Here is a 25,333-nt window from a genome sequence, read left to right on the forward strand (position 1 = left end):
TAGTATTTGTTCTTACAAATAAAAACTGCTTTAATGAATATCTTTGTACATAAAAATATCTTACATATTTTTGTAAATATTTTTAGTAATGGAACTGTGGGGTCAAGTAATTTAAATATATGCCTTTTAAATTTGTATAGCTGTGGTATACAGGGCCACTATTATCCCTTATCCTTTCTTCCTGAACCTCTTCTTGCTTTTCATAGCTCTGAGGAACTTGAGTTATCTGGAGCTTGGTAAGCAGTAGGCACACTGGGTGAAAGAGATTCTTTTGGGGAGAGAACGTGTCAGGGGCTATAAATGTTTGAGTCTTTTGTATAATAAGATGAAAATCCAATAGTAAGACATTTGCTTATATTGTGTTGTGTGATAAAATATTTGGCTCTCTGAAATAGCGTGCTTTCCTTTTTATGAAACTATTTTAATGCAGAAATTATCAACATTTCTCAAGCTAGAAAATACAAAATTCAGAGTTTTTCTAAAATTACAGTTGGATAAAATGAAGTATTGTAAATGATCTCTAGTTTGATACTTGGATTCAATTTACACAAATTTGTGATTAAGCTAAGAAAATATGAAAAATATGGCATAAACCAAAGTCAGCTGAAAACGTTTGCTAAAGTGTGGCTTTTGTGGAGGAAGGTAGGAAGAGCATCTCCTATTTAAAATGTTTTTTAAAATCCTGGATACTGTTGCATTGGGGAATGAAATCCCATTTTTAAATGCTTCTCTGTCAAAAAGGCATTATTTAATTTTAAAGGGTAAATGTCAGAATTACTTACAATTTTTTAGGCAGATTAGAAATTTCAGACTGGTCAAAGAACAAATTTTGTTTCATGAAGTGTTTTAATGCTGAGTAAATAGGAGAGTCAAGTCACATTTCAGAGCATAGGGATGTTTGTTTAAATTTTTTCAACCTTCTTTTTTTTGGTGAGTGCATGTAGGAAACTTTATCAGATATATTGAGATTCCTATGTACCTAGAGAGAGAGAAAGGTGTGCAGTTTGCTTAATTATTATTTATTTTTCTTTTCTTCCATGTAAGACTCACTTCCCTTTTTTTTTTTTTTGTGAGACAGGGTCTCACTCTGTCACCAGGCTGGAGTGCAGTGGCACAATCTTGACTCACTGCAGTCTCTGCCTCTCGGGTTCAAGCAATTCTCCTGCCTCAGCCTCCCGAGTAGCTGGGGACTACAGGTGCACACCACCAAGCCAGGCTAATTTTTTTTTATTTTTAGTAGAGACGGGGTTTCACCATGTTGGCCAGGATGGTCTTGATCACCTGACCTCGTGATCCGCCAGCCTTGGCCTCCCAAAGTGCTGGGATTACAGGCGTGAGCCACCATGCCCCACCACTTCCTTTTTTATATACTGAAAATTTTTCAGAATTAAAAATAGCTTGGAGGAATGAGGCTAGGAATTTATTATGGAGAATATTTTAATTTAACAGCTGCTCATGTATCTTCTGTTGGTTATAGTAGAGTTTTTTTTTTTTAAATAGGTGATTTTTTCCATCACAACTTATAAACAAACTTTAGTTGCAAATTGATTTTACTTTGCTTCTTGAACCTGGTGTAGATTAGTAATAACGTAATCTTTATATGTTTTGTCTTTAATATAATGTTAGCATTTGGATTAAGAAACCCAATTTATCTGATTGTCTACTGTAAAATCATCCCACTAGTTTTAATGTGAATATATAATTTTTGACTGAAAACAAATTCTTGATATCAAATCTTTAAGGTAAGGACAGAAATTAGTATTTTATTAGTCTTAATCCTTTGTCCTAAAAAAGAAGTATAAATATGTTGCATCTTTACAGAAATCTTCTCCTATTATATGTAGATATGTTTTAATTGTTTGAAACATTAAAACATCTAATTTTTGCTGAAGAATATGCAAATGTGCCACTAAATCTGTTTTTTAAGATTTTTCCAGTTTAATGTCTGAATCCAAATTCATAAAGAGTTGGAAAAATGAGATGTCTGAGCTATAGGATTCACAGGGATTTCATATGAAGCCTATTTAATCAGGATAACACTGTTATTAATATTCATAATGTCAGCTGGAACACAAATGACAGACTATGGGGCCTAAAAATTTTACTTGGTGAATTTATTAAAAGTAGCTTAAAAAATTAATGGAATTTAAGTAAAGTTGGTGAATATGAAAATCTTGTGTTAGCAGAAAAAAAAACTCTATTAGAACTTTCCTTTAAGACCATTTTGCATTGATGTCTTTTGACAGATTTCATTGGTACTTAAAGAAGAAAGATGCATGAATGGTCATTTAAGAGGATTTAAACACATTGGCACATTAATTTTTACATGAATAATAAGTACTTTCCAAAAGCAATTAACTTACAGTGTACAAGATATGAATTGAAAAATAAGACTGTGACATCAAGGGCAAAGCAAATGTGCTGTACATTTTAAACTTAGTGACAGGACTTTTTAATATTTTGATTTATTTTATTTTTATGGTTTGTGCTGGTTATGACTTAGAATGTGGTTATTTTAATGCATTTAAAAGCAAATTTAAAGGACATTAATTTATTGCTCTCTCCGTCTCCAAAAATATTGGTGTAGTGTTAAGCATTATCTTCTGCCAAGGACCATTTGCATTTTTTGAAGAAGTAAACGTTTATTGTGCTAATTGCAATATTTTATCAGAGAACATGTTCAAATTACAGAAAGGCAATGAGATGATACTGTTTGGGTTTAAGGCTACTAATACATATTTTTAACACAGGCTTTTTGGTTATAGCATAACTTAAGAGTATAATAAATAAGCTTCTGAAAGTTTAGTGTGAAAAGTTAAGGACCACTTGAGTAGTTAGTATATAAGTACATTTGTCCTGAATTTTAGCCTAAGAAGGTAAAATGTTGGGAATGACCTAAAACAGGATGCATTTTTGTGTAGTACTTGTTACTCTTTACATTTTGAAATATGCCTATAATGACAGTTATGATAGTACTCAGGTTTTTGTTTTGGTTATTGAAGTTTATTAAAAAATTAATTTTAGATCATTATTTAAAGTCATAACAGTATTGAATATTTTGTTTTACATTTTCCATGCATATTTTACTACATATAAAAGCATAGTTTAGTTATTATCCATAACAGCCAAGTTACGCTTTGCCATTAAGAGAACAGAGGTGTTGACTGGCAGTCTCGTTGGGTACTAGAAGTTTCACTTGCAGTCTGCCATAAGCATTATTTTATTTCATTAAAAGTGTAGAAATCGCCTATATAAAATAGATGTAGTTTGGGACTCAGAGCTTTATTGGACAAATCATTATCTCAGTGTCCATAAATTATCATAATATAGGTATTAATTTAGATTTTTGTTATAAGTCATGGAATCAAATTGATATATTGGTTATTTTGTCTAGAGGCTTTCTAAAACTTGGGTTTTGTGGAATTTTTTCGTTTGGCTCTGAGTTATTCCCTTAAATGCCCAGGAGAGGGCAGCATTTTACTACATCAGTCTTACAAAAGAATTTGCCCTGCTTAGACTGTCAATGTTTCTTGTAATTACTCCCAGTATATTTGTTGCTTGCTTATGAATTAACTTGCATTTATGGAACTAAATCATTCCAATCATTTAATTACACCTGAGGAGCTGAACTATAATTGCTTGCTTCCAACTAGGATCTGATATGGCTTGAGCAGTATTAATTTGGTGTTTACTTTTCTGAGTGCTAAAAGCACTAAAACGATTGTGCAATGGGATTACATTTTACTAATTGCTGGCATTCATTAGCTGGGTAAATGATGAGGAAGAGTGACTGTATATTGCAGAGGGATAAAATTATGGTTTTAAATAGTATATTACTAAGCACATTAAGGCCTGTAAGACATGTTTTAAAATACTCCAGAGGTTATTAAAGACTGTATTTTCTACATGTCTTGGTATATGAATCTCTTATTAAAATACTGCAATTATTATTAACCTTTTTGGGCAATATGTAGGGAAATGGCTTCATTGACTGGAACATATTTCTTTGATATTAATAACTTCCTATATTTTCAGCTAATCCAAAAGTAAATGAGAAACTTAGAAAAAGATTGCCAACTCCAAGTCAACATATTTAGAGGAAATTGGAAAAGGAGAAGCTTACTACAGCTTTATTTGAGGACTTTTTAAAGAACGCAGGGTTCTATCTGTGAGGTAAATCTAATTTTATTCTCCTTAAAAGCATAAAAAAAAAACTTGCATAGTGTTTTATCATGTTTACTACAAAAACAAATAAGAGAGAGGAGTATCAGTAATTCCACAAGTTAGTGGTGGTCTTTATGTTTTTTAAAATTAGAGTAATATTCTTAAATTACTTTTATAAGTAAAATTTATTAAAGTCATCTATATGAATATATACACAGTAAATTCAAATCAGTAAATATGAAATTTTTGGTATAAAATTTATGACAAATAAAGTAAAAATGTATTTTTCTTAAATGCTTAAAATTGTAGTTGAAGAAGATTTCAGTTAAATAAATTAAATGGTTCTCTACCCAAATCAGCATGAATGTCTAAAAAACTTAACCTGAACTGTATATACTAAAGTACAAGTGTGAAGAAAAGAACCTTTTTCTGAGAAAAAGATTTAATTTCTCCTGTTGAAATTCTCAGTTAATTGTCCCATTGTAAATGTTTTAGAAAACCATTTATCCTGTAAATTCTCTGTTAAACAAAGGTAAGATTTAGGTGTGTTCTGATATATTGTTTTCAGTTTATTTATCTAGAGTTGGCTTTATTTTAGCTGCAAATCTTGGAGCAAAAACCAGAGACATTGCCAGAGCAAACAAGAACAGAAATACAAATGGAGAACTGGTCAAAAGGTAAGGACTTTTAAGGTATTAATACCAAGCCCCAGGTGTTGTTCTAGTTCAAGGCACTGAGTGAAGTGTGTTTGTTCTAACCAATATATTAGACAGAGGTAGACAAGTGCGCACACACACACACAAAACATGCACACAGAGACCCAGGGATTATGAAAGAGATACAAAGAAGACACACAGAGAAAAGAGACATACACACAGAGAGAAAGGGACACACACATGCACACAGAGGAGACACAGAAAAGACATTGAGAGAGGGAGAAAAAAAAAGACACACCAGGAAAGAGAAACACGCCTACATACAAAGAGACAGAGGAGACAGAATGACTGTGACAGAGATGTACAGAGCCACATTCAGAGAAAGAAAACACACAGAGAAGGAGATCCTCAGAGAAAGAGACACAGGAAGGAAGATACTTGAAGAGGGAAACACATAGAGGCACTGACACACACCTGGAGGCACACAGAAAGAGAAGCATACACAGAGACTCATAGAGAAAGAGAGATACCGCAGTAAGAGACTTGGTAAGAAAGAGACAGATGTATAGTGAGGGACAGAGAAAAAAAAGAGACACATTGAGAGTGACAGAGACACAGGCATGCGGACAGATACAGAGAAAGAGATGTACATACAGACAAGAGACACATATAGTGAAAGAGACAAGATATGGCTCTTTCAGACATATAGCGAAAGAGACAAGATACAGATATCTATATCTATATCTATATCTCTCTCTCTCTCTCCTCACACAGAGAGAGAAATGCCAGAGTGAAAAAGAAAAATCCACCAGAGAAACAGACACACCTAAAGTAAGGAGAGAGAGTAGAGAGAATGAGAGACAGACATGTATATATGCAGACAGAGGAGAAAGACAGAGATCAGAAGATACATACATTGAAAAATAAATTAAGACACATATATGAGACAGAGAAGAAGAGATTCACAGGTATGCACCTGTGGAGGAACACAGCCTGAGAGGCAGAGAACAGTCAGAGACAGATAGAATTGGAAAGACTGTCTGAAGACAGAGACAGACTGAGATATGGCCTGAAAAACAAATGGAAGGATGGATGGATGGATGGATGGATGGATGGATGGATGGGTGGATGGGTAGATGGATGGACGGACAGTCAGACAGATAAGAGCAGCAGACATAAGGGAGGGGGCAAGAGATGTTTAAGATCTATTACAGTAAAATGTTGAAAATTTGGAATCCTTGGGAAATGATTCTTTCTGAATATGATATTACATATATTTGAATACTTAAACCTTTATGTACATCTTTTAAAATTTCCTCTTGTATTATAATTTAAAAAATAGGATTCTTATTAAAACACTGTGTGCATCTCTTCCTTTTTTGGTTCCCCTTCCCCCAACAGGGCTCCTGTTCAGCATAGTCCTGCCACATTTTTATCCTTTTTTGAAGGTTAAAGTCCATTTTTGAGGACCGTGCTATAATCATTGTACTGAATAAGTTAACAATTATACATTCTTTTGAGTTATAGAAAGATCTGAGTGCCTTTTTCTGATTTCTGGATTTTGTTTTTGATTTTTATACTGTTAACAAATTTTCTTGCTGTTTTTGCACCCACCATTAGTAATTTCTCTTTTTATTTGTCACTCTGGGCTGCTTATTATGAGTTTAGAATCCAGATAGCTGATGTAATTCTATATAAAACAATCATATAATATCTGGGTAAGATAGTTAAAGGTTTTTTGTGCAAAGTTAATAGTGCATGTATTATGTGACACTTAATTTTGGTGTGCTCTATATATTCAAGTTGTGGATAAGAATGTATTGGTATGAAGTTAGGAACTAATTTGTTATAGCTATGTTTATTCATTTATTCAAGTAAGTAAGCAGATACTCTTCTTTTAAAGAGCTCAAAAGCATTTTACTCAATTGATGTTAAAAAAATAACAAAAAGGAAGCAAATAATGATGCATCTGTTGTGTTTCTCATTCACACATCGTATTGCTGTAAGAGTTATATTCAAATTAGAGACCAAACGATCTTTAAGGAGTCAAAGGAGTTATTTTTAATATATCTAAAGAGATAGAGACTGTAGAGGAAGTACTACTGACAAATGTCCAGTAATCAGGAAGGATGTCAAGGAAGGAGCTGATGAAGCTCTGGGATACTTATGAAAAGGAAAGTTTTATGGTTGAAGATACAGATGCATAGACAGTTTACAGTAGGCACAGTAAACTATATAGATGCATAGACAGTTTACAGCAGACATGACTGATACAGCATTAGGAAAATCTACATTTTTACAGGCATCTTTTTGACATTGGAAAGAGGAATAAGACATTCCCTTTTATAAGGATCCATTATTAAACATTATTAGGAAAAAGGTCAGATGCGGTGGCTTATGCCTGTAATCCCAGCACTTTGAGAGGCGAAGGCAGGTGGGTCACTTGAGGTCAGGAGTTCGAGACCAGCCTGACCAACATGATGAAATCCTGTCTCTACTAAAAATACACAAATTAGCTGGGTGTTTTGGCGCACACCTGTAATCCCAGCTACTCGGTAGTCTGAGGCAGGAGAATCACTTGAACTCCAGTGGCGGAGGTTGTAGTGAGCAGAGATCATGCCATCACACTCCAGTCTGGGCAACAGAGGGAGACTGTCTCAATAAATTAAATAATATTAGGAAATAAAATTAAACATAAATATTTTAACTTTCAAGTCTTGGGATAACAGATATGTTTAAACAGTAAAATCTCACATAGTCATCTCCCTGATGTCAGGGTTCATGGGATTTATCTTAAATCACAAATTGCTTCAAAGCTCTATCTTACATAAATGTTCCTAGTCGGTTCCTTTGAATAGTTATTTTATTTAGTATAATTTTACTAATTTTAAAAGAAATTAAGTTAATTAAAACTTGTATTACACAGATATGCCTTTATTTCATCTTACAAATTTCATTTTAAAGAGTGCTGAAGTGACCATTTTTTTGCTAGCTTTACTGTAGAAACACTTCTGAAATATTTTAAGTCAAAGAGTTGATAAGATTGATAATGTAACATATAGAACCATTTATGTTTTTCTTTGTTTTTGTCATTGTAGACATTTTGGAAAATGGAAAGCTGAGGTTGGTAGATGGGCTGGGTGATGACATCTACAAAATAAACCCAAGTGTTTTTTTATATGCATATTTTTTAAAGACAGAGTCTCACTCTGTCATCCTTGCTGGAGTGCAGTGGTATGATCATGGCCCACTGTAACCATGAATTAATGGGCTCAAGCAGTCCTCCTTCCTCAGCCTCCTGAGTAGCTTGGACTACAGGCATGAGTCACTGTATCTGGCTAATTTTTAAAATGGTTTGTAGGGGTTGGGGGGTCTCACTATGTTGTCCAGGCTGGTCCCAAACTCCTAGCCTCGAGCAATTCTCCTGCCTCAGACTCCCAAAGCCCTGGGATGACAGGCGAAAACAACTGTATCTAGCTCCCAAGTTTCTTTAAGGAGTTAAAAAAACAGCCCTGAATGAATGTAGTTTGTAAGTTGATAAAAACAATGTGTGTGTGAATAAACATATATTGCCAGCAAAAAAAGTGTTACCATCTTCAGGCCTTTTAAGGGGTAAGTGATGTTTTGCCTTTTTGTGAAAACTTCTATTTAAGGGTTCTCTTTTGAAAAAAAAAAGAAAAAAATGAAATGTCATAATCAAAGGAGTTTAGACCCTCTGAAATAATGAGTTGTTAAATTATTGTTGTTTAGCCCTTTTTTGTACTTACTTATATACATAACTATGTAAGAAAAAAGACATAGAGATCATAAATCTTATATGAATAATTATTTGGAATACTGTTACAAATTCCTGATCATTTCTTAAATTAATGTTGATTTTTATTAGCAGATACATGGTTTAGTAGTTTTATAGCATACAACAATTCTTTGCAAATAGTTTACATATTTACAGGTAAATATGTCTGCCCTAAGTATACATACTTGCAATTTTGTAGGTAAAAATGAGATCTGGATACCAGTTAAATTTAGAAAATTGTGAAACTTATTTAAATTTAGAACCTTTAGGGGTCAGTGTTCCCTAAGAAAGGTTACAAAAGGTTACTGTGCCTACCAAAATTAAATATTAAATCTGCTATATTGTAAATATATATATATTTTTTACCAATTTAAGGTAAGAAATGATGAGAATTATACCTTGAAGAAGCTTTTGACCAAAACCTTTCAATTTAATGAGTTTGTTCAATATTGTTTTTAGGTTTATTATTTGGGGGGATCATCATATGTAATATATATTTTACACACAAGTAGTTATTTTTATTTATGTATTATCTAAATTTAGATATAGATTACATATTTTTAATTTATCTTTAAGCTTAAAACATGATCATGATTCTAAATCAGGAATCATTGTACTTATTTGAAATAAGGTGAAAAAGCACTTATAGAATGGCTGTGTAAATAGAATTCTTACATTTTTCAGTTTATTGGAGGCTAGTAAATATTTAAAAATTTTTTATCCTACTGAATTTAAGTAAAAAACAGTTGTCTTCTTCCTTATTTTAGAATTGGACTGGCAAGTATCATTTGTATCCATGATTCTTATGGTTTTTCTATAAAACACAGTAACACAAATTTTTTTTAAATAAATGAAACTTAACGAAAGGTAACTTGCAAGTGGTTTGGTAGTTTCTTGTTGAGTCAGAATAATGTTTATTTGTCCTTGGCATTTTGAACCTGTGTGCCACCATCAACCTCTTGTATTATTGATTCATTTATCTTTCTCTCTGTTCACAAAGTACATATTCTGTTTTACCTTTTGTCTGTCTGCAATTCTGTAATTGAATTATAACTAAAACTATTCCATGATTTGCAGACAATTTGTAAATGTAGACACTGAAGAACCACTGTAGGAAAACATCATTGATGCTTTTAAATGTTGTTGATCATTATGACTAAAATATGATTGTAGAATCTCATATCACTTTTATAAACTATTTTATGTTTAAGGCGGAGAAGAAGGAAATGACAAATTGCTTAGAATGGACATTCATTGCTACCAGCAAGATAAGCTGGTAGAAAAAAAGCGATTTCCTAGACATTATGATTATATACTCCTTGAAATTAAAGGTTTTGAAAATGTCTAGATAACTAATCATTCTGTATTAAATTACAGGACTTAAATTTTAATAATTGGCTTTCTAGTAAGTAATGGTATATTTTTCATGAAGAAGAAATACAGTTAGTGGTTTTAGCTTATTGCCTATATTTTAAAGTAGAAAGAAGACTGTGTTGGAAAACCAATACTTTTAATAATGTCAGTAAAATGTTATGGTGGAAAGAACACAGGTTTGGAGCTAAACATAAGTTTCAGTTTTTAAATCTTTCACTTACTACCTACTTGGATTTGGGTACAAGTTTCATAAATCTTTGTAAGCTTGAATTTTCTTTTATATGAAATAGAGAGATAATCTAGTTAGGACCATTGCGAAGATGAGGAATGCTATATGTAAAGTCCCTACTACAATGTCTGAAACAGGAAATGAATTTATTTAATCTGTATTTCACATACCAGAGTAATTCTTTCCACCAGTGTGATGGTGGTAGGTTACAGATGCTAAAATAAATAAATAAATACATAAAATAAAAAAAATTAAAACAAAGGTGGTTGACAAATTTAGAGGACTTTTAAGTAAATCGTGGTGATTGTCTTTCTTATTCCTTCTAGCTATGGAAGGTACATTCTACTGAGTTTCAAAAGTATTATGAATCCTTAATAGTATTTGAAATGATTGTAATAGTATTTTAAGGAGTCTATTTTCTTCTAATACAATGTTCAGAATATCACTGGAACTTTAATTTTCAAAATGGTATGCTTATAGTTAGTATATTTGATAGATTATAGTATATAATTAATAATATTCATTTAGGATAAAATCTATTTTCGTCTGTATTGAAATTCCAGTTGCAATAAAAATCTCCAGATTAGTGGCATCACAGAGTATTTTTATGTGTCTTTTCCTTTTGGCAAGTGTGGATTTAAGATTGCATTTAAAAAATTTTCCATGTGCCATTGGGGGTTAAAAGAAGAACATGTCTGAGATCTGATTAAATTTACTACTTATCTCCATAGGACCTAGCTTAATAGAGTGCTAGTAGCTTCTCACACATGACCATCTAGAATATTTGAGAGAGTGGTTTTAGGAATACTGGCAGCTGGCCAGCAAGGATTGATTCATTTCCTGAGGAGATGCTGAGGCTACTCTTAGAAGAATGATTGAGGTTATAGTCTTTTATTTTAAAAAATTTCCTTTAATATAAATAAGTTTATTAAATACGATTCTGGAATTCTTTGCTTTTTAAGCTTGATGTGAATGATTCTGTTAATACTCTTGGACTGAGTAGAAAAATGGAATGAAAAAACAAAAAATGTTTACAAGGGCAACTTAGTTTTCTAACTGGTTATGACATTTGTTATGAACCCTTTTAAGATTCATAATTTCTAATATGAATAGTTCATGTTGGTGAGTTTATGCCACAAATTATTTTTTAAATTATGTTTTGGCAGTTTAAAAAATAGAGTTTATCTTTCAGAACACTTTTAGATTTACAGTAAAATTAAGTTGAAAGTACAGAGTGTTCCCATACATCCCTACCCCCACAAACACCCAACCTCTGTCTCTGCCTATTCTCTACCACAGTTGTACATTTGTTACAACCAGTGAACTAATCCATAAATTCTTAGTAGGGGGAAAATTTGTGAGCTAATAGGATTTCTTCTTTCTCTTTATTTCTTTCTCTTTTTTCTGTTTTTACTAATTTATAATGTTTTAAATCAGTTCACACTGTACTCTTCATGCAGAATTCTTAAATCTTTGGTTCCTGCATTTTATAGAAATGATCGTTTCTAGGAAGAATGAGCATGAAAAATGGTAAATTTCCCTTTTAATAGGACCTTTTCTCCCCCGTTTCTATTCTGTTGGTATGATCCTCTTTGTAGAACTTGTGAGTCTGTTTCTTTAGGTTAAGGAAATACAAACTCTACTTTAAATATGCAAATTCTTTCAAATTTATTTGTGGTCATGAAAACAAGATTTTTTTCTTTGAAATAGAAAACAATGACTTGATTTTGTCAAAAGATTTTTCTTTGTTTTAAATTCTCCATGCTTAAGATTCTGAACAAATCTTTGCTAAAAATCCTCATTTATTTCTGGTTATGGCCTTTCATGCCAGAACACCTCTTGTAACACATATTTACAACATGCAGCTTAACGTAACATTACTGAATCTTTAATTTTCTACACATGAGAATTTCAGCTTGTCATATTTCAGATGACTGTGTGGCCTCCGTAGTATGATTAATATAAAGATCTGAGTGTGCATTGGCATTTTGTTGATTTAGGAGACCTGGATCAATATACATTGGTATGTAGACTGAATTGAAGGCCCTTTAGAGGGTTGGTCCAGGTTGACTATAGGGTAGAACTAATGTGACTTCCTGGACTTAAAGGTATTTTAAATACGTTTTTTAAAAGTTTCTTAAATGATGAAATTATATATTTTATGTACATTTACTTACTACTCTTTGGATGTAAATAAATTTGTAGTAGTAGAATAAAAATCTTTTGGAGGAGTTCACCAAATACTTCAACTTTTAGTGTTTTGGTTTTATTCGAATCAAAACAACCTGTCATGTAGGACGTTATTATCTTTTTGGGAGAATTTCAGATACAGTTTTTCTTTGTGTTCTGCTTATTTTAGGGAATATGAAAAAACAAATTTAGAGCAAGTCAAGCTTCAAAATTTTGAAATTAAGTAGACTATAGTGTAAATGATTGAATTAAAAATATTCTTATCTGTAGCTTTTGGATGAAATTGATAATACTTTGCCATATGGTAAAATTGTGTTGAAAAGATGCAAACTAAGAAGTAATTATTTTCAAAAATTGTATTTAAACTTTTATATTTATTTTTTGACAGATTCTAGTTTTTACATATAACCATTTAGCACTATAATATTAGGATGCTGATGGGTGAACAATACAAACTGATGGATTTGTATTGATAAAATTATACTTGTGTAGAAACAATGTTTTTGCTACTCGATATTTTAAAAATTGACAATTAAATGCTCCTTTTAAATACAGTTTTGCTGTCTGTACCAAGATAATTTGATACACTGTAAAATTAACACAGTTAACAATGTTCATTGATATGAACAGTTTTAGTATAGAAATATAATCACATTCAAGCACAAGATACCATTATTTCTTTCTTTAATTAATGTTCTCCCCACTCCAGAAAATTCAAAATTTTCAGATTAATATTAATCCCTAGCAGATTAGGGTAGGTATGGTTCATTTAGCATTAGTTTCCTTGAACCAACAACAAGTTTTGGAAGAAAGAAATATGATAAGGGAAGACAGAACAAATATGTAGTCCTTAAGGTTTCAGGCCTGTGTACAAACCCTAAGATTTGGAATATGGAGTATGGATATTCTGTGTCCTTTCCATGAATTATTATAAAAGTGGAAAGAAGTTATAATTTGAAAGAATTTCTATTTTAAGTAGATGAGATGATTTTTTAATGTTTATCAGAAAACCAAATGTTGCAAATTTGGAGTCACTGAAGCTATTTTACTCAATTGCTTTTAAGAGTTTAAAGTTAAAAAAAGTAATGATTACAGTTCAGCAAATCTGTTTCCTTTTGGAAAACTTCATTGCTTATATTTTATAATCAACCAGTATAGAGTTAAAGATTAGGACAAGGCTGCACTAGCCCAGGTAAGAAGATGACAAAAAATTTTTTTCATTAAAAAAGCAGTCTTTGATCTCTTGAGAATGCAGTAGAAACCAGCATCAGAGACTTCCTCTGCATTTTTAATAGGACTTTTGCTTTCCATGATGTTCTATATTGACCCTTTATTATTTTTTTAAAAAGTCTCTGCCCCTCCCCCGAGTCATTTGAAATGAACACATTACCAAAAAACAAATTTACTTTTCTGAGGCTTTATTTTTTTGTTTCAAGTACTTAATGCTTTTTTGAAAAGTTTAAAATGCTAACTCTTAACAAGGGGCTGATGATGCTGTAGTGTAACTAACAAGGGACTAGTTTAGCAGTTACAGTTGATTAATGAAATAGCAGTCTTACCTTTTCCTTTCATGTTTTTCTTTTTGTTTTTTGGGTTTTTTGGTTTTGTTTTGTGTGTGTGTGTGTGTGTGTGTGTGTTTGAGAAACAAATGCGGAATTTGAATAAAATATATCATTTACATAGAAAGTTATGTAATGATGCCATATAGAGTATAATGATTTCCTAAAACCTTGTATTTAAAGTAACCTGAATTACAATGAGAGATAAACAGAATATTTACCCATCCCTTATGAGCTGCTGCTGATATGTAAATTTATTCTTCTACTTTGCACAAATATACTTTTGAGCTACTGCTTAAACACTTTGAGGTCCTTAGTCAAACAGTTTTAATGATGCCTCCAATATTATGAAAGTGTGACATTTGATGAATGTCTCATATAGTTTTGATATCTGGGCACATGTCAACAAAAAAAATTGAGCATTGGTTTGTCATGCAACACCTAGATAATTTATAATTTTACTGTTTATATCCATCTTGACATTTTTTATCTGCCAAAGGCAGGTTTCATTTGGAATCTTAATCTGAGATTTATTTGGTGGATCTGGAAATCATAGCTAGGGTTCCCACAGGAAATGGTCCATCTACCAACAGATTAAATGGCAGTCCTGCAGTTGTTAGGGGAGCTCTGCATTTAACACACATGCATACTCATTCAGTCAGCGCTGTGGAGAAAAATTAAAGTAGTAACCCAGGTTTAGGAACAATGTAGCTAAAAAGTCCCATATTTGCTGAATGACAAAGGGTTATATAGCAGCATTTCATTTTATTATTCGTGCTTGAATTTCTTGTTTGCTTTGTTGAGTCTGCTGACGAATACTAATAAATGCCTGCAACAATCCAGACGAGAGATGCCTGGCAACAAAGCTATGCGGTGGACCTCCCTGATCTTCTCCAGTTCACAACCTGACCTTTTGAAAAATTGGCTGGGCTAAGCTGCAGAATTTGGGTGTAATGGTTATTGTTAACTCCAGCTTTAGGATTTATTAATTTGTGTGATCAAGACTTACCTATACTTCAAAGTTTCAAAAGACCAAACACAATCATCCATCCATTAGAACTAACATTGTGTTTCAGTGATTCCCGCTTAGTATCTGACTGGTGATTCTTCTATTTTGTTTTCCAAATCTAAATATATTCTTAAACAAAATGAGTGGCACAGATAAAGAAAGTTTGTTTTTTCCTCTTTATTATTGGAAAATTTATCTTTTATAGATTATTTATGAAATTGTTGAATTCACAATTGGTATGTCTTCATTCTTAACAAACAAAAAATACATAATTATTAAACCTATTTTATTGCAGTTGTAGAAATTTCCAGGACTTTTCCAGTTCACTCATGTTTTTAATTAACTTATACAAATTATTCTAATAATAAGAAATTTTGAGAAAGGCTGAAAAGGTTACAAATATATTACAAATAGCCAAATAGCTCATATCACTGGGGAACAACAAAAAGAGTTATGTTAATCAAATTTTAGGATAGTTTTCACAATCATTTCAGCCTAAATAATATTTGTAGTGTTTTTAACATTTGTAATAGAAGTTGTACAAACCCTAAATTTATGTGATTTATAAGTTAATTATATAGCCTAAGCTGTAGGATATTACGCTATTATATTGTGCTCATTGCCTTCATATGGTGAAGGATGTTGAAATTTAAAAGCTTAAACATATGATAGAATTTCACAAAATACTTACGTACTTTAAATAGTTCATACAAAGAAATCGGAACTTTTCCTCAATAGGTTGAATATTGATTCATTCGTGACTACTTCAGACTTGGTGAAACAAACAAAAACTTAAAAAAAATTTGTAGCATCACCACTTTAAATAGCTGTTTTATCTGAAAAAAAAAAGAATAAAATTTCAGTAAAAGAATTTTCATGAATAGCCAATAGATAGTTTGAAACATGGTACATCAAGTCATTGAATTGTTGTATCTAAGGTAAAATAATCTCACCACTTCTTTTTGGCGTGTGTGTTTATCTAAATATAACCATGTGTAGGAGTATAAAGGATGCAGTTTATTTTGTATCTCCAACTCTAATGTCCAAATGAATGAGTTATGTGATATTGACAGATTTAGTGATTATCTGGTTTTTCAGCCTTAATAAAAGCTTATTTCAGTATCTTATAGCTACACGTAGCCTTTACCATTCAATATGTTTTTGACTTCTCTTCAATATGTGTACAATATACCTTATTAAGAATTACATATGCACTGGGGACAGTGGCTCACACCTATAATCCCAGCACTTTGGGAGGCTGAGATGGGATCGACCTGAGATCACCTGAGCCCAGGAGTTCGAGACCAGCCTGGGCAACATAGGGGAGACCTTGTCTCTACAAATAATAAAAACAAATTAGCCAGCTGTGGTGGTACATGCCTGTGGTGTTAGCTACTCTGGAGGCTGAAGCTAGAGGATCGCCTGAGCCTAGAAGGTTGAGGCTGTAGTGAGCCATGATGGTGCCACCTCACTCTAGTCTGAGTGACAGAGTGAGACCCTGTCTTAAAAAAAAACAAAAAAAAACCATAAGAAATCACTGTCTGTGCTTTCCAATGTGGTAGCTATGGGCACCATGTGGCTACTGAGCACTTAAAATCTGGGTAGTCAAAACTGAGATTTGCTGTAATTATAGTACAAAAAAGAATGTAAATTTCTCAAAGCAATTTTTTAATACTACATGTTGAAATGGTCATATTTGAGAAATATAATATTACTCATTATTTCTTGTTTGATGAGCTTATGAGAAAATTAAAAATTGTATAAGCAATTTGAACAATATATCTTTTGGATAGTGTTGATCTATATGATTAAACATATCACTGGGACTACCTCATTCTGCCACCAACCTTTTCTTTACTTGTTTGCAAAGGTTATTCATATTGTCTGCCTCCCTCATTCTTTGTCATTTACCCTGAGAGCAGATAGAGTTTTTAATTTACCTTTACATCCTACACAGCACCTGGCACTGTGTTGGTACTTAATAAGTGTTGAATAAAGTACTCATTTTCAATACTTGTTTGCTCTCCGTATATTCTTTAGCTGATTTTCTAATTCAGTATTTCTGGCCAGATGCGTTAGCTTACACCTGTAACCCCAGCACTTTGGAAGGCCAAGGTGGGAGGATTGCTTGAGCTCAGGAGTTTGAGAGACCAGTCTGGGCAACATAGTGAGATCTCATCTAAAAAATAAAAAAAAAAAAAAAAAAAGGAAACCTAATTTAGTATCTCCTTTCATTGATTCATTTCATTTCATTTAATGAAAGACCTAATATATCCACTGTTTTGTTCCAGTATATTTTAGGAAGATGAGTATATTAGGGAGCTTACAGTCTAGAAAGGGAGACACACATAGATGAGAAGGCTGTGAACTGTAGAAACCACATCTGTGTAACTATTCTCTATTCTTCTATAATGTGGTTGGACATAGTTGCTAATGTAATGTTGTTGAACACATTATAGAAGAATAATTACATAGTTGTGGTTCGTAATTAACTTGGTGGTGATATTGAAAAACAGATGAAACAGAAAGATTATCTTATAATTTCATTTATGCTGTTTGTAGAAACAATCTAAAAGTATGTTGGCAAGTTTGTTTAAAGCACAGATAGAGGTTATTAATTATGTAGACCAATGAAAGTCAAATTATGACTTTATTTTATGACTGTTGAAGCCAAAATACAAATTTTAAAAGCCCTGAGAGAGCTAGTATATGGTATTCATGTAAAAAGTTTCCATTTTTTAAGCTAAGTTACCTAATTTCCTGTGACTCCTAAATTAGATTCTCAGGAAGATAGGAGCCTGTGGTCTACCAGCTGTGATCCTGATTGTAATTAATATCATAGAATATGTAATTAATAACAGATTGTAATTAATAACATAGAAGTATGTTATTTAAATTTCTTGTTTTCCTGCCATGGGATTGAATTTACTGTTAATTTTCTTTCTTTGACGGTGAATTTTCTCAGAATCTTTCCTGAATGTCAAGATTTCTAAATTTCAAAGTTGTATTATTTCTGTAATGTATTAGTTTTATAATCTGATACAAACTTTATTAAACCATTATGTATTAATTACAAGTTTTAACCATCTTAAGTATTTTCTCTTTGTGTTTATGTTTCTCATTGAATTAGGTGGCATTCTATTAATTTTTCATTTCCATGTCTTCTGATATTTTAGAAGAATTACATACAATTGTTAACAGAATAAGATTATTTGGGCCAAAAGAAAAGAGAAAAAGAAAAAAAAAAGAGAAAGTATTAGATACATTAGTATTTCTGAGAGATTTTTTCCCCATAGTTGCTAACATTTCCTGGAAGAAAAAGTAAATGTTTAGATAACAACTTGGTTGATTAGGGCAGCTGTACTGATTTTAGCTGTGCAACTATATGCTGACTATTGATCATCAAATAAATTTGTTCAGGAAATTGAGAAAATTTAAAATATGAAAACTAGAAAATAACTAGGAAAATAGATACTTTTCTTGCTTTTCTTAAAATTTGAGAGAAATTAAAGATATAAATTTGAATTGTAAGTTTGAATATGGTCCCAAGATGGTGATGTTATCTCACAGAAAGGTGAGAGAAATCAAAATAGAGAAGCTAGCTTTTAGCAAAGCAGATTCTAAAGATAATAGTAGCTAATATTTATTGTATATTTTGTGCTAACACTTTTCTAAAAGATTTATGTAACTTAGTTTAATTCTCTTATCATTTTTTTGAGGTAGATGCTATCATTTTTACTCTTTACTGCTAAGAAAATTGATGAAAGGTTAAATATTTTGCTAAAGGTTGTACAGCTATATTGTGGAGCCAGAATTCAAACCTTGTAGTCTGTCTTCAGAATCCATGCACTGACTGTGGTTCTGCTTGGAAGGTCTAAATATATCAGTGGTGTAGTGGTTAGAGCACTTGGATGGTCTAAACTTTTATCTTGTACACACGTATTAGGCAGATCTACTATAATGTTATAGAAGTTCCTGATAATGTTATGTGGGGGGAAAAACACATATAATATGCATCTGTATTGCCTAGATGTTGTGGGGGAGCACATATAATATGCATCTCTGTGGAAAGCTAACCCTCTATTCCACAGAAAAGGGAAGCATAGTTGGAAATATTTAGTAATGGAAATAAATATTATTTGTGCACACGGAGACAAAGAAAGTATATACTATATTTAAATTACTTAAGGAATTTGTAGAAGTCATTGGGAGCAATCACTAGTCGGCATTGTTCTGATTATTTCAAAACTAATGTTCATTAAAAAAAAAGTTTTTACCCATCGAAAAAAGACATCTTTTGTTTAAAATGTGGAACTACTGTAGAAATTCCATCATCACATCAAATTTACACTCCAATAGGAAAAGGAAGTCTTATATTTTGATGTTTTTATATAATATGGTGATGGACCATATAGGAAGGAAAGAAGCATTAAAGCATGCGATTTGGTTCTTTTTATATTTATAAAATCAGATGCTAAGGTGTAACCTTCTTTTCTCACCCCCCAAAAGACAGAATTTACAGAAATAGTGAAGTTATGTTATCAAGTATCAGGGAGCACATTAACAAACTGCTTTTACTATGTTCATTTCAGATATATATGCACTAAGTAGCACCTTCATCTTAAGAGGCAGGCAATCCATTTATTTGAATGTATTTGCCCCTAATACTTCTATCCACCCTTTCTCTTTCCTGTCTCTGAGCTCCCAGGTAGCTGGGATGTTGCTATTCTGAGTAACCCCAGTAGGAACCCTAGAGACAATTCTAGCTCAACCACTCTGAAGAAACAGCTCTGTAAACAGTATTGACCCCCCCAGGGGACCATCAAATCCGTTTACACAGATACCAGTTGTCACAAACTATTTACAAAGCCAGGCAGAACAGAATTTCCCAGCCTCTAAGAATCCCTATTTGATTCTAGCCACTGCCTCACTTCTGTATAGTGGTCATTAAATAATAGTTACTTTTGGCAATGAGTCATGATTTATTGGGTAGCATCAATCTGAGTATAGTATATATTTAAAAATGTATAATTATCTGAAGAATTGAACTCAAAGGGAATCTCAAAGCTTTCTTTCCTAGAATAGGCAATGATATTGTAACACTGTTAACTTTCCAGACTAAGGAATTGAGGGTTTAACAACAGCATTAGCATTGAGACAGTTAACAATACTGACACCTCCAGAAGCAAGCAATAATTCATTAGATCATGAAAATGGTTCATTGGAAACAGCATGAAAGTCACTAGAGAGATACAGGATCCTCAAAGCATACAATGCAGCTGGTCTATGCAGATGTATTAAGTACTAAGATTCTATGCCTAGATGAATAAACTGTCTAGCAATAGCAGTAGGTGGCATTTTAGGGTAATACCTAGTAGTAATCCATAATATCATTTTTCAGTTGATAGCAGGATAACTTTATGTGGTAGTGATGGTATGAGACAGTAAATGCAAAAGTAGGGAATTATATTTGGTTTGAAGTGGTCGAATTGTTATGTCTAAATAAAACAGTGTGCCCACAGAAAAGCAAATGAAGAGATTGATAGTAATCATACATTTTTTCCTGTTGTTTAACTCTGAGAAAAGAAAGTCAGACTTCATAACTTTTGAATGATGAAGAAGAGATTGACAGTTTATTCTTTAAGTCCATATGGATAAATGAAGTTGAATAGTATTAATTCAGTTAGTCATAATGTTAGAAGAGTTAACAATGACATTGATTAAACACTAAAGTGGATTACTAAAGAGAGTTTCCGTTTGAAACCATATGAAAGAGATAGAGGAATCAACAGGATGGTTTTAGGTTTAAGTTTTCATCTGCCTAGAGATAAGAGTTTGAATCGAAAGTGAATATCTTTCTGTTTAACATTTGTCTTATCTTTTAAATTGACTAATATGCAAAACAGACCAATAGCTTCACTTTAATGGCATTTTATTGGCTTGTGTTTATATATCTGTATGAAGTTCTTTTTAAAGTGATGGGGCAATACAAATAAGCTCAGCTAAAGCTCTTAGTAGCTTCGTCTCATTATTGCTTCATAAAGATCCTTCTCCTGGGCTGGAGAGGTTAGGGAAAATAACTGAAGTCTGAACTTAGAGTTACTAACTGCTTTCATCTTCTCTTGGTTAGAAAAGGTACTACTTCAGAAATAAATTTGGGCTATGAATAAGGTAAAGAAAATTAGGCAAAATGCAAGCTGATAGAGCAGTATCTTAAAATTTGTCTTGAAAAGTCAAAGTGTTTCATGCCTGTTGCTTACTCACTAATGTTTCAGAAAAAAAAAATTGTAAGGTCAGGCATGGTGGCTTATGCCTGTAATCCCAATACTTTGGGAGGCAGAGGCAGGAGGATTGCTTGAGCCCAGGAGTTTGAGACCAGCCTGGGCAACATGGCAAGACCCCATCTCTGAAAAAAAAAAATTAGTGAGGCATGGCAACACAGCACACAGCTGTAGTCTCAACTATTCGGGGGGCTGAGTTGGGAAAATTGCTTAAGCCCGGGAGGTCAAGGCTGCAGCAAGCCATGATTGTGCTACTGCACTCCAACGTGGGTGACGGAGCGAGACCCTCTCAAAAAAAAAAAATTGTGTAGATAGTTATAGAAAGAATGGTTAATAAAGCAAGCATGATAAAATGTTAATATTTGGGGAGTCTAGGTAAAGGGCATACAGTAATTCTTTGTTTTGCAACTTTCTTATGAGACAAATTATTTCAAAATGAAAAGGTACAAATGAAGGATTATCTAATGTCAGTTTTTGTCAGCTTTCTCATTTAGCTTGCTTCTGCAGTCATTGAAATCTTTGATGTTTGGCTCTCATTTCTTCTCTCCATTTTCTGCCATTTTTCTGGATGACTTCAATGCCTTCAAAGGTGGTACTTTCAGCGCTTTGACTTTTTGATTTTCTCCACTCCAAGTATGTTCACTTTTAATTTATTTCATCAACTCATTTCCAGATGAGCCATACCTTGGACTTTGTCCTTAATACTGATTTTAGAAATTTTCTTCCGACTATAACATCTTGTCATTTCAATACAAGAAATGTCTCTTCATTTTTCCTAAATTTATTTCTTCTCCTCTATATCTATTCCTATTCTTCCTATTTTTATAGTCTATTAACTTTTTATTTCATCTAACTCTGGCTATCCTTTGGCAGTTTGCTACTTCGCATATCCCTACTTGACCTTTTTTGGAGCAAATGCCTTTGTGAAGTCTTCCTAGAGTCTTCCAGGTGAGCATTAGTATGTCTAGCATATTGTATGTATTTGGCCTCCATAGCCCAAGCATAGTCCTTATTATACTGTATTCAGATCATTAGATGAGTTTGCCATCCTCACTGTACTAGAGAGTCTTTGAGTGGAGTGTTTGTTTCTTATTCATCTTTGTTTTCCCAGTAGCTACCACAAGACATATCACACTGTAAGTTTTCAATGAACGATCAGTAAATTAATGAATAAATAAATTAGAAGAGTCAAACTTTTTATACAAATGTTTGAATACTAATATAGTGTAACGCAGGATGGCAGAGAGGAGAGCATTGAGAGCCTTCAGAGGATTTAACATTGATTTGCTGGAATCATACTTGCCAAAATAGTTGGTCAAAAAAACAAGACAGGCAGGAAAATTTTTATAAGTCAGCCATGTGTATTCTAAAGTAAAATTAAATTCTCAGACTGGGAGTCTGAGGTGGGAGGATTGCTTAAACCCAGGAGTTTGAGGCCAGCCTGGGCAACACTGCAAGATCCTGACCTAAAACATTTTTTTTAAATAAATTTTCAGTAGAAGAGTATGGATAGTCTGATTTGCAGAGCAGGCTCCAAATTTCTGATGAGCCTTTTGAAATAGAAATCTGAAAGCTTTTACTACTGAACAAAATGAGAAATATCCAGAAATAGAGCCAAGTCACACAGTATGGGTTCTTTAAAAATATTAAACATTTATAATTAAATTTTAGAATGGAAGTCTGGAGTGTGTCAGAAATTGATGGATTTATTGTAATAAAACTTCAAGGGGTTATAATTACTAAGACCCAGGAGGGATCAACACAGAGTCTTCTTATTAGGAAGCTCTTATTGGGAAGCTTCCGCATCTCCTCTAAGATTGAAGAAGATAGTGTGGTCACAAGTTAAATAGTGGTAATTTATCAAGAGTTCAGGGGATCACAAAATTTCACATTAGGTTAAAGCCAAAGAAAGAGAACTATAAAACTAGTAAACAACCATTTAAATTTGACAGTTTTAGGAACAGATACATCTGAAGATTACTTGTTCATTCTTGACATCTCAAAATGCTTACTTGGTTTGCATTAGATGGTCACCATGCTAGTTTTCTGTAATAGGCTGGCATTAGTATAATGAAACTCTCAAAATCTGAATGACAAAAGTTTATAAACGGGCACTAAGGAAAGCCTCTATATCATTAACAGACCATGCTTTCTAACACTAACATAACATTGTAAGTAACTCAAATGAAAAGCAATCAGAAATAGTTACTGAAAGCATTATCAAAATAACAAAAATTGCCCCTAGGGACATATTTTTAAAAAACTCTTAGGCCCCACATTCTTCAGTTTATGAAGTGCCATGTTTCTTCAAAAGGAAGAAGGATGGTCCATGGACCACTGCCAACTATAAAAGCCCCCAGGTCCCCATGACAGCCCCACAACTGCTTCAGACTCTTAAGTCCCAACTCTTTTTGGCCTATTTGAGACCAAATTTACCATTATCTACAACTTATCCCAATGCTTATCTGATTACAGTAGGAGTAAGACTAGAAACTATATGTTTAAAGCTATAAGAGTGTTTCCAAAAATATTTATTTGACTGAATGATTTAATATGCAGTTATGGTGTTTCATATATCATGTGTTACATGTTTGTTTAAATACAGACATAACCCACAGTTATCTTGAACAAGAAACTACGGGGATAAATAAAAGTACGCAGCCAGATGAGCAACTGACTATGAATTCTGAGAAAAGTATGCATCGGAAATCCACTGAATTAGTTAATGAAATAACATGTGAGAACACAGAATGGCCAGGGCAGAGATCAACGAATTTTCAGATCATCAGTTCTTATCCAGATGATGAGTCTGTTTACTGCACTACTGAAAAATACAAGTAAGTGCTCACAGCCTTAGATTTAGAAGGAATTGGGGCCACGCATGGTGGCTCATGCCTGTAATCTCAGCACTTTGGGAGGATGAGGTGGGTGGATCACTTGAGGTCAGGAGTTCGAGACCAGCCTGGCCAACATGGTGAAACCCTGTCTCTACTGAAAATACAAAAATCAGCCAGGTGTGGTGGCACATGCCTGTAATCCCAGCTACTCAGGAGGCTGAGTCATGAGAATCGCTTGAACCTGGGAGGCGGAGGTTGCAGTGAGCTGAGATTGTGCCACTGTACTCCAGCCTGGGTGACAGAGCAAGATTGTCTGAAGAAAAAAAAAAAAAGAGAAAGTTAGAATTGGAAGAACTTTTTCTCCCTCCCTTCTTCCCTTTCTTCCTCTTTCCTTCTTTCTTTTTGGTGTTGGCTGATTCTAAACTTATTAGAACTTGGTGAATCTTCCAGGGTTTTCTACTGTTTCCATGGTATGGATATAATATGTCTAGTTAACTAAGTGAAAAAGCACAAAGTGCATCTGAAGAAAGACAGTGAGGTTTAATTCTATTTTATTCAATATTATTTTCTGTGACCTTTCTTTATGTATTTGGAAATAACTGTTAAATTGATATACATGACATATCATTCATGAAAGTAAAAAACTGGCAGCTCCAGGACAAGGTAAGCCCAAACATGCATTTTGGTTTGGGTTAGCGCTATTTTTCATTTAAATGAATTTGATGCTTTTAAAAGGGCCTTGTTCTCTACCATTTGCATTCCTCATTATTTTACTTTCTCAGCTTTTACCCAGTAACCTTGCCTACCTAGCTCATGAAAGGATTTGAATTTGTGATACCTGATACTTTTACCCATGAGATTTAGGAACTTTGATAATTAGTCATGTGCTAGAAAAATATTATTAGATTTAAAAAGAAGTTTCAGTGACTAATATATTTTCAGTCTAGACAAAATAATATTTTACAGCATACTATTTTTAACAGATTTTTGCATAGGAACTTTTATTCTACTTTCAAATTATTCAGTAGATATGTTAATAGATAGTAACATATAATGAAATAGATGTATTGATATGTTCCCATCCCTTTTTCAGATTCTTACTAAGGTGTAGGTTGGAGTACCTATTGAGGAGTAGAAGCACAGAAGAATGAAGTAGGGATAAACATTTTATAACCACATGGGTAAAGTAAATAGTAGAGATTGGGCTAAAGTCAGATTATGAGATATCTAGTATAATT

At 32.9% G+C, this 25,333-nt stretch overlaps 1 protein-coding gene across 50 annotated transcripts in view; it reads left to right on the forward strand.

The window, feature by feature from the left end:
* Window positions 1-25,333, forward strand: part of MIPOL1 (mirror-image polydactyly 1) — a 387,061-nt gene that overhangs the window by 46,156 nt on the left and 315,572 nt on the right. For all 50 annotated transcript variants that reach the window (XM_063596040.1, XM_008957156.6, XM_034937464.4 and 47 more), the window contains 3 exons: window positions 4,036-4,173; window positions 4,763-4,841; window positions 23,864-24,095. In XM_063596040.1, coding sequence (XP_063452110.1) covers window positions 4,823-4,841; window positions 23,864-24,095 — 251 coding nt within the window. In that variant the 5' untranslated portion in view covers window positions 4,036-4,173; window positions 4,763-4,822. The remainder of the gene's footprint in view (window positions 1-4,035; window positions 4,174-4,762; window positions 4,842-23,863; window positions 24,096-25,333) is intronic.

The sequence above is a fragment of the Pan paniscus genome, chromosome 15, assembly GCF_029289425.2.
Source record: "Pan paniscus chromosome 15, NHGRI_mPanPan1-v2.0_pri, whole genome shotgun sequence".
Lineage (NCBI taxonomy): Eukaryota > Metazoa > Chordata > Mammalia > Primates > Hominidae > Pan > Pan paniscus.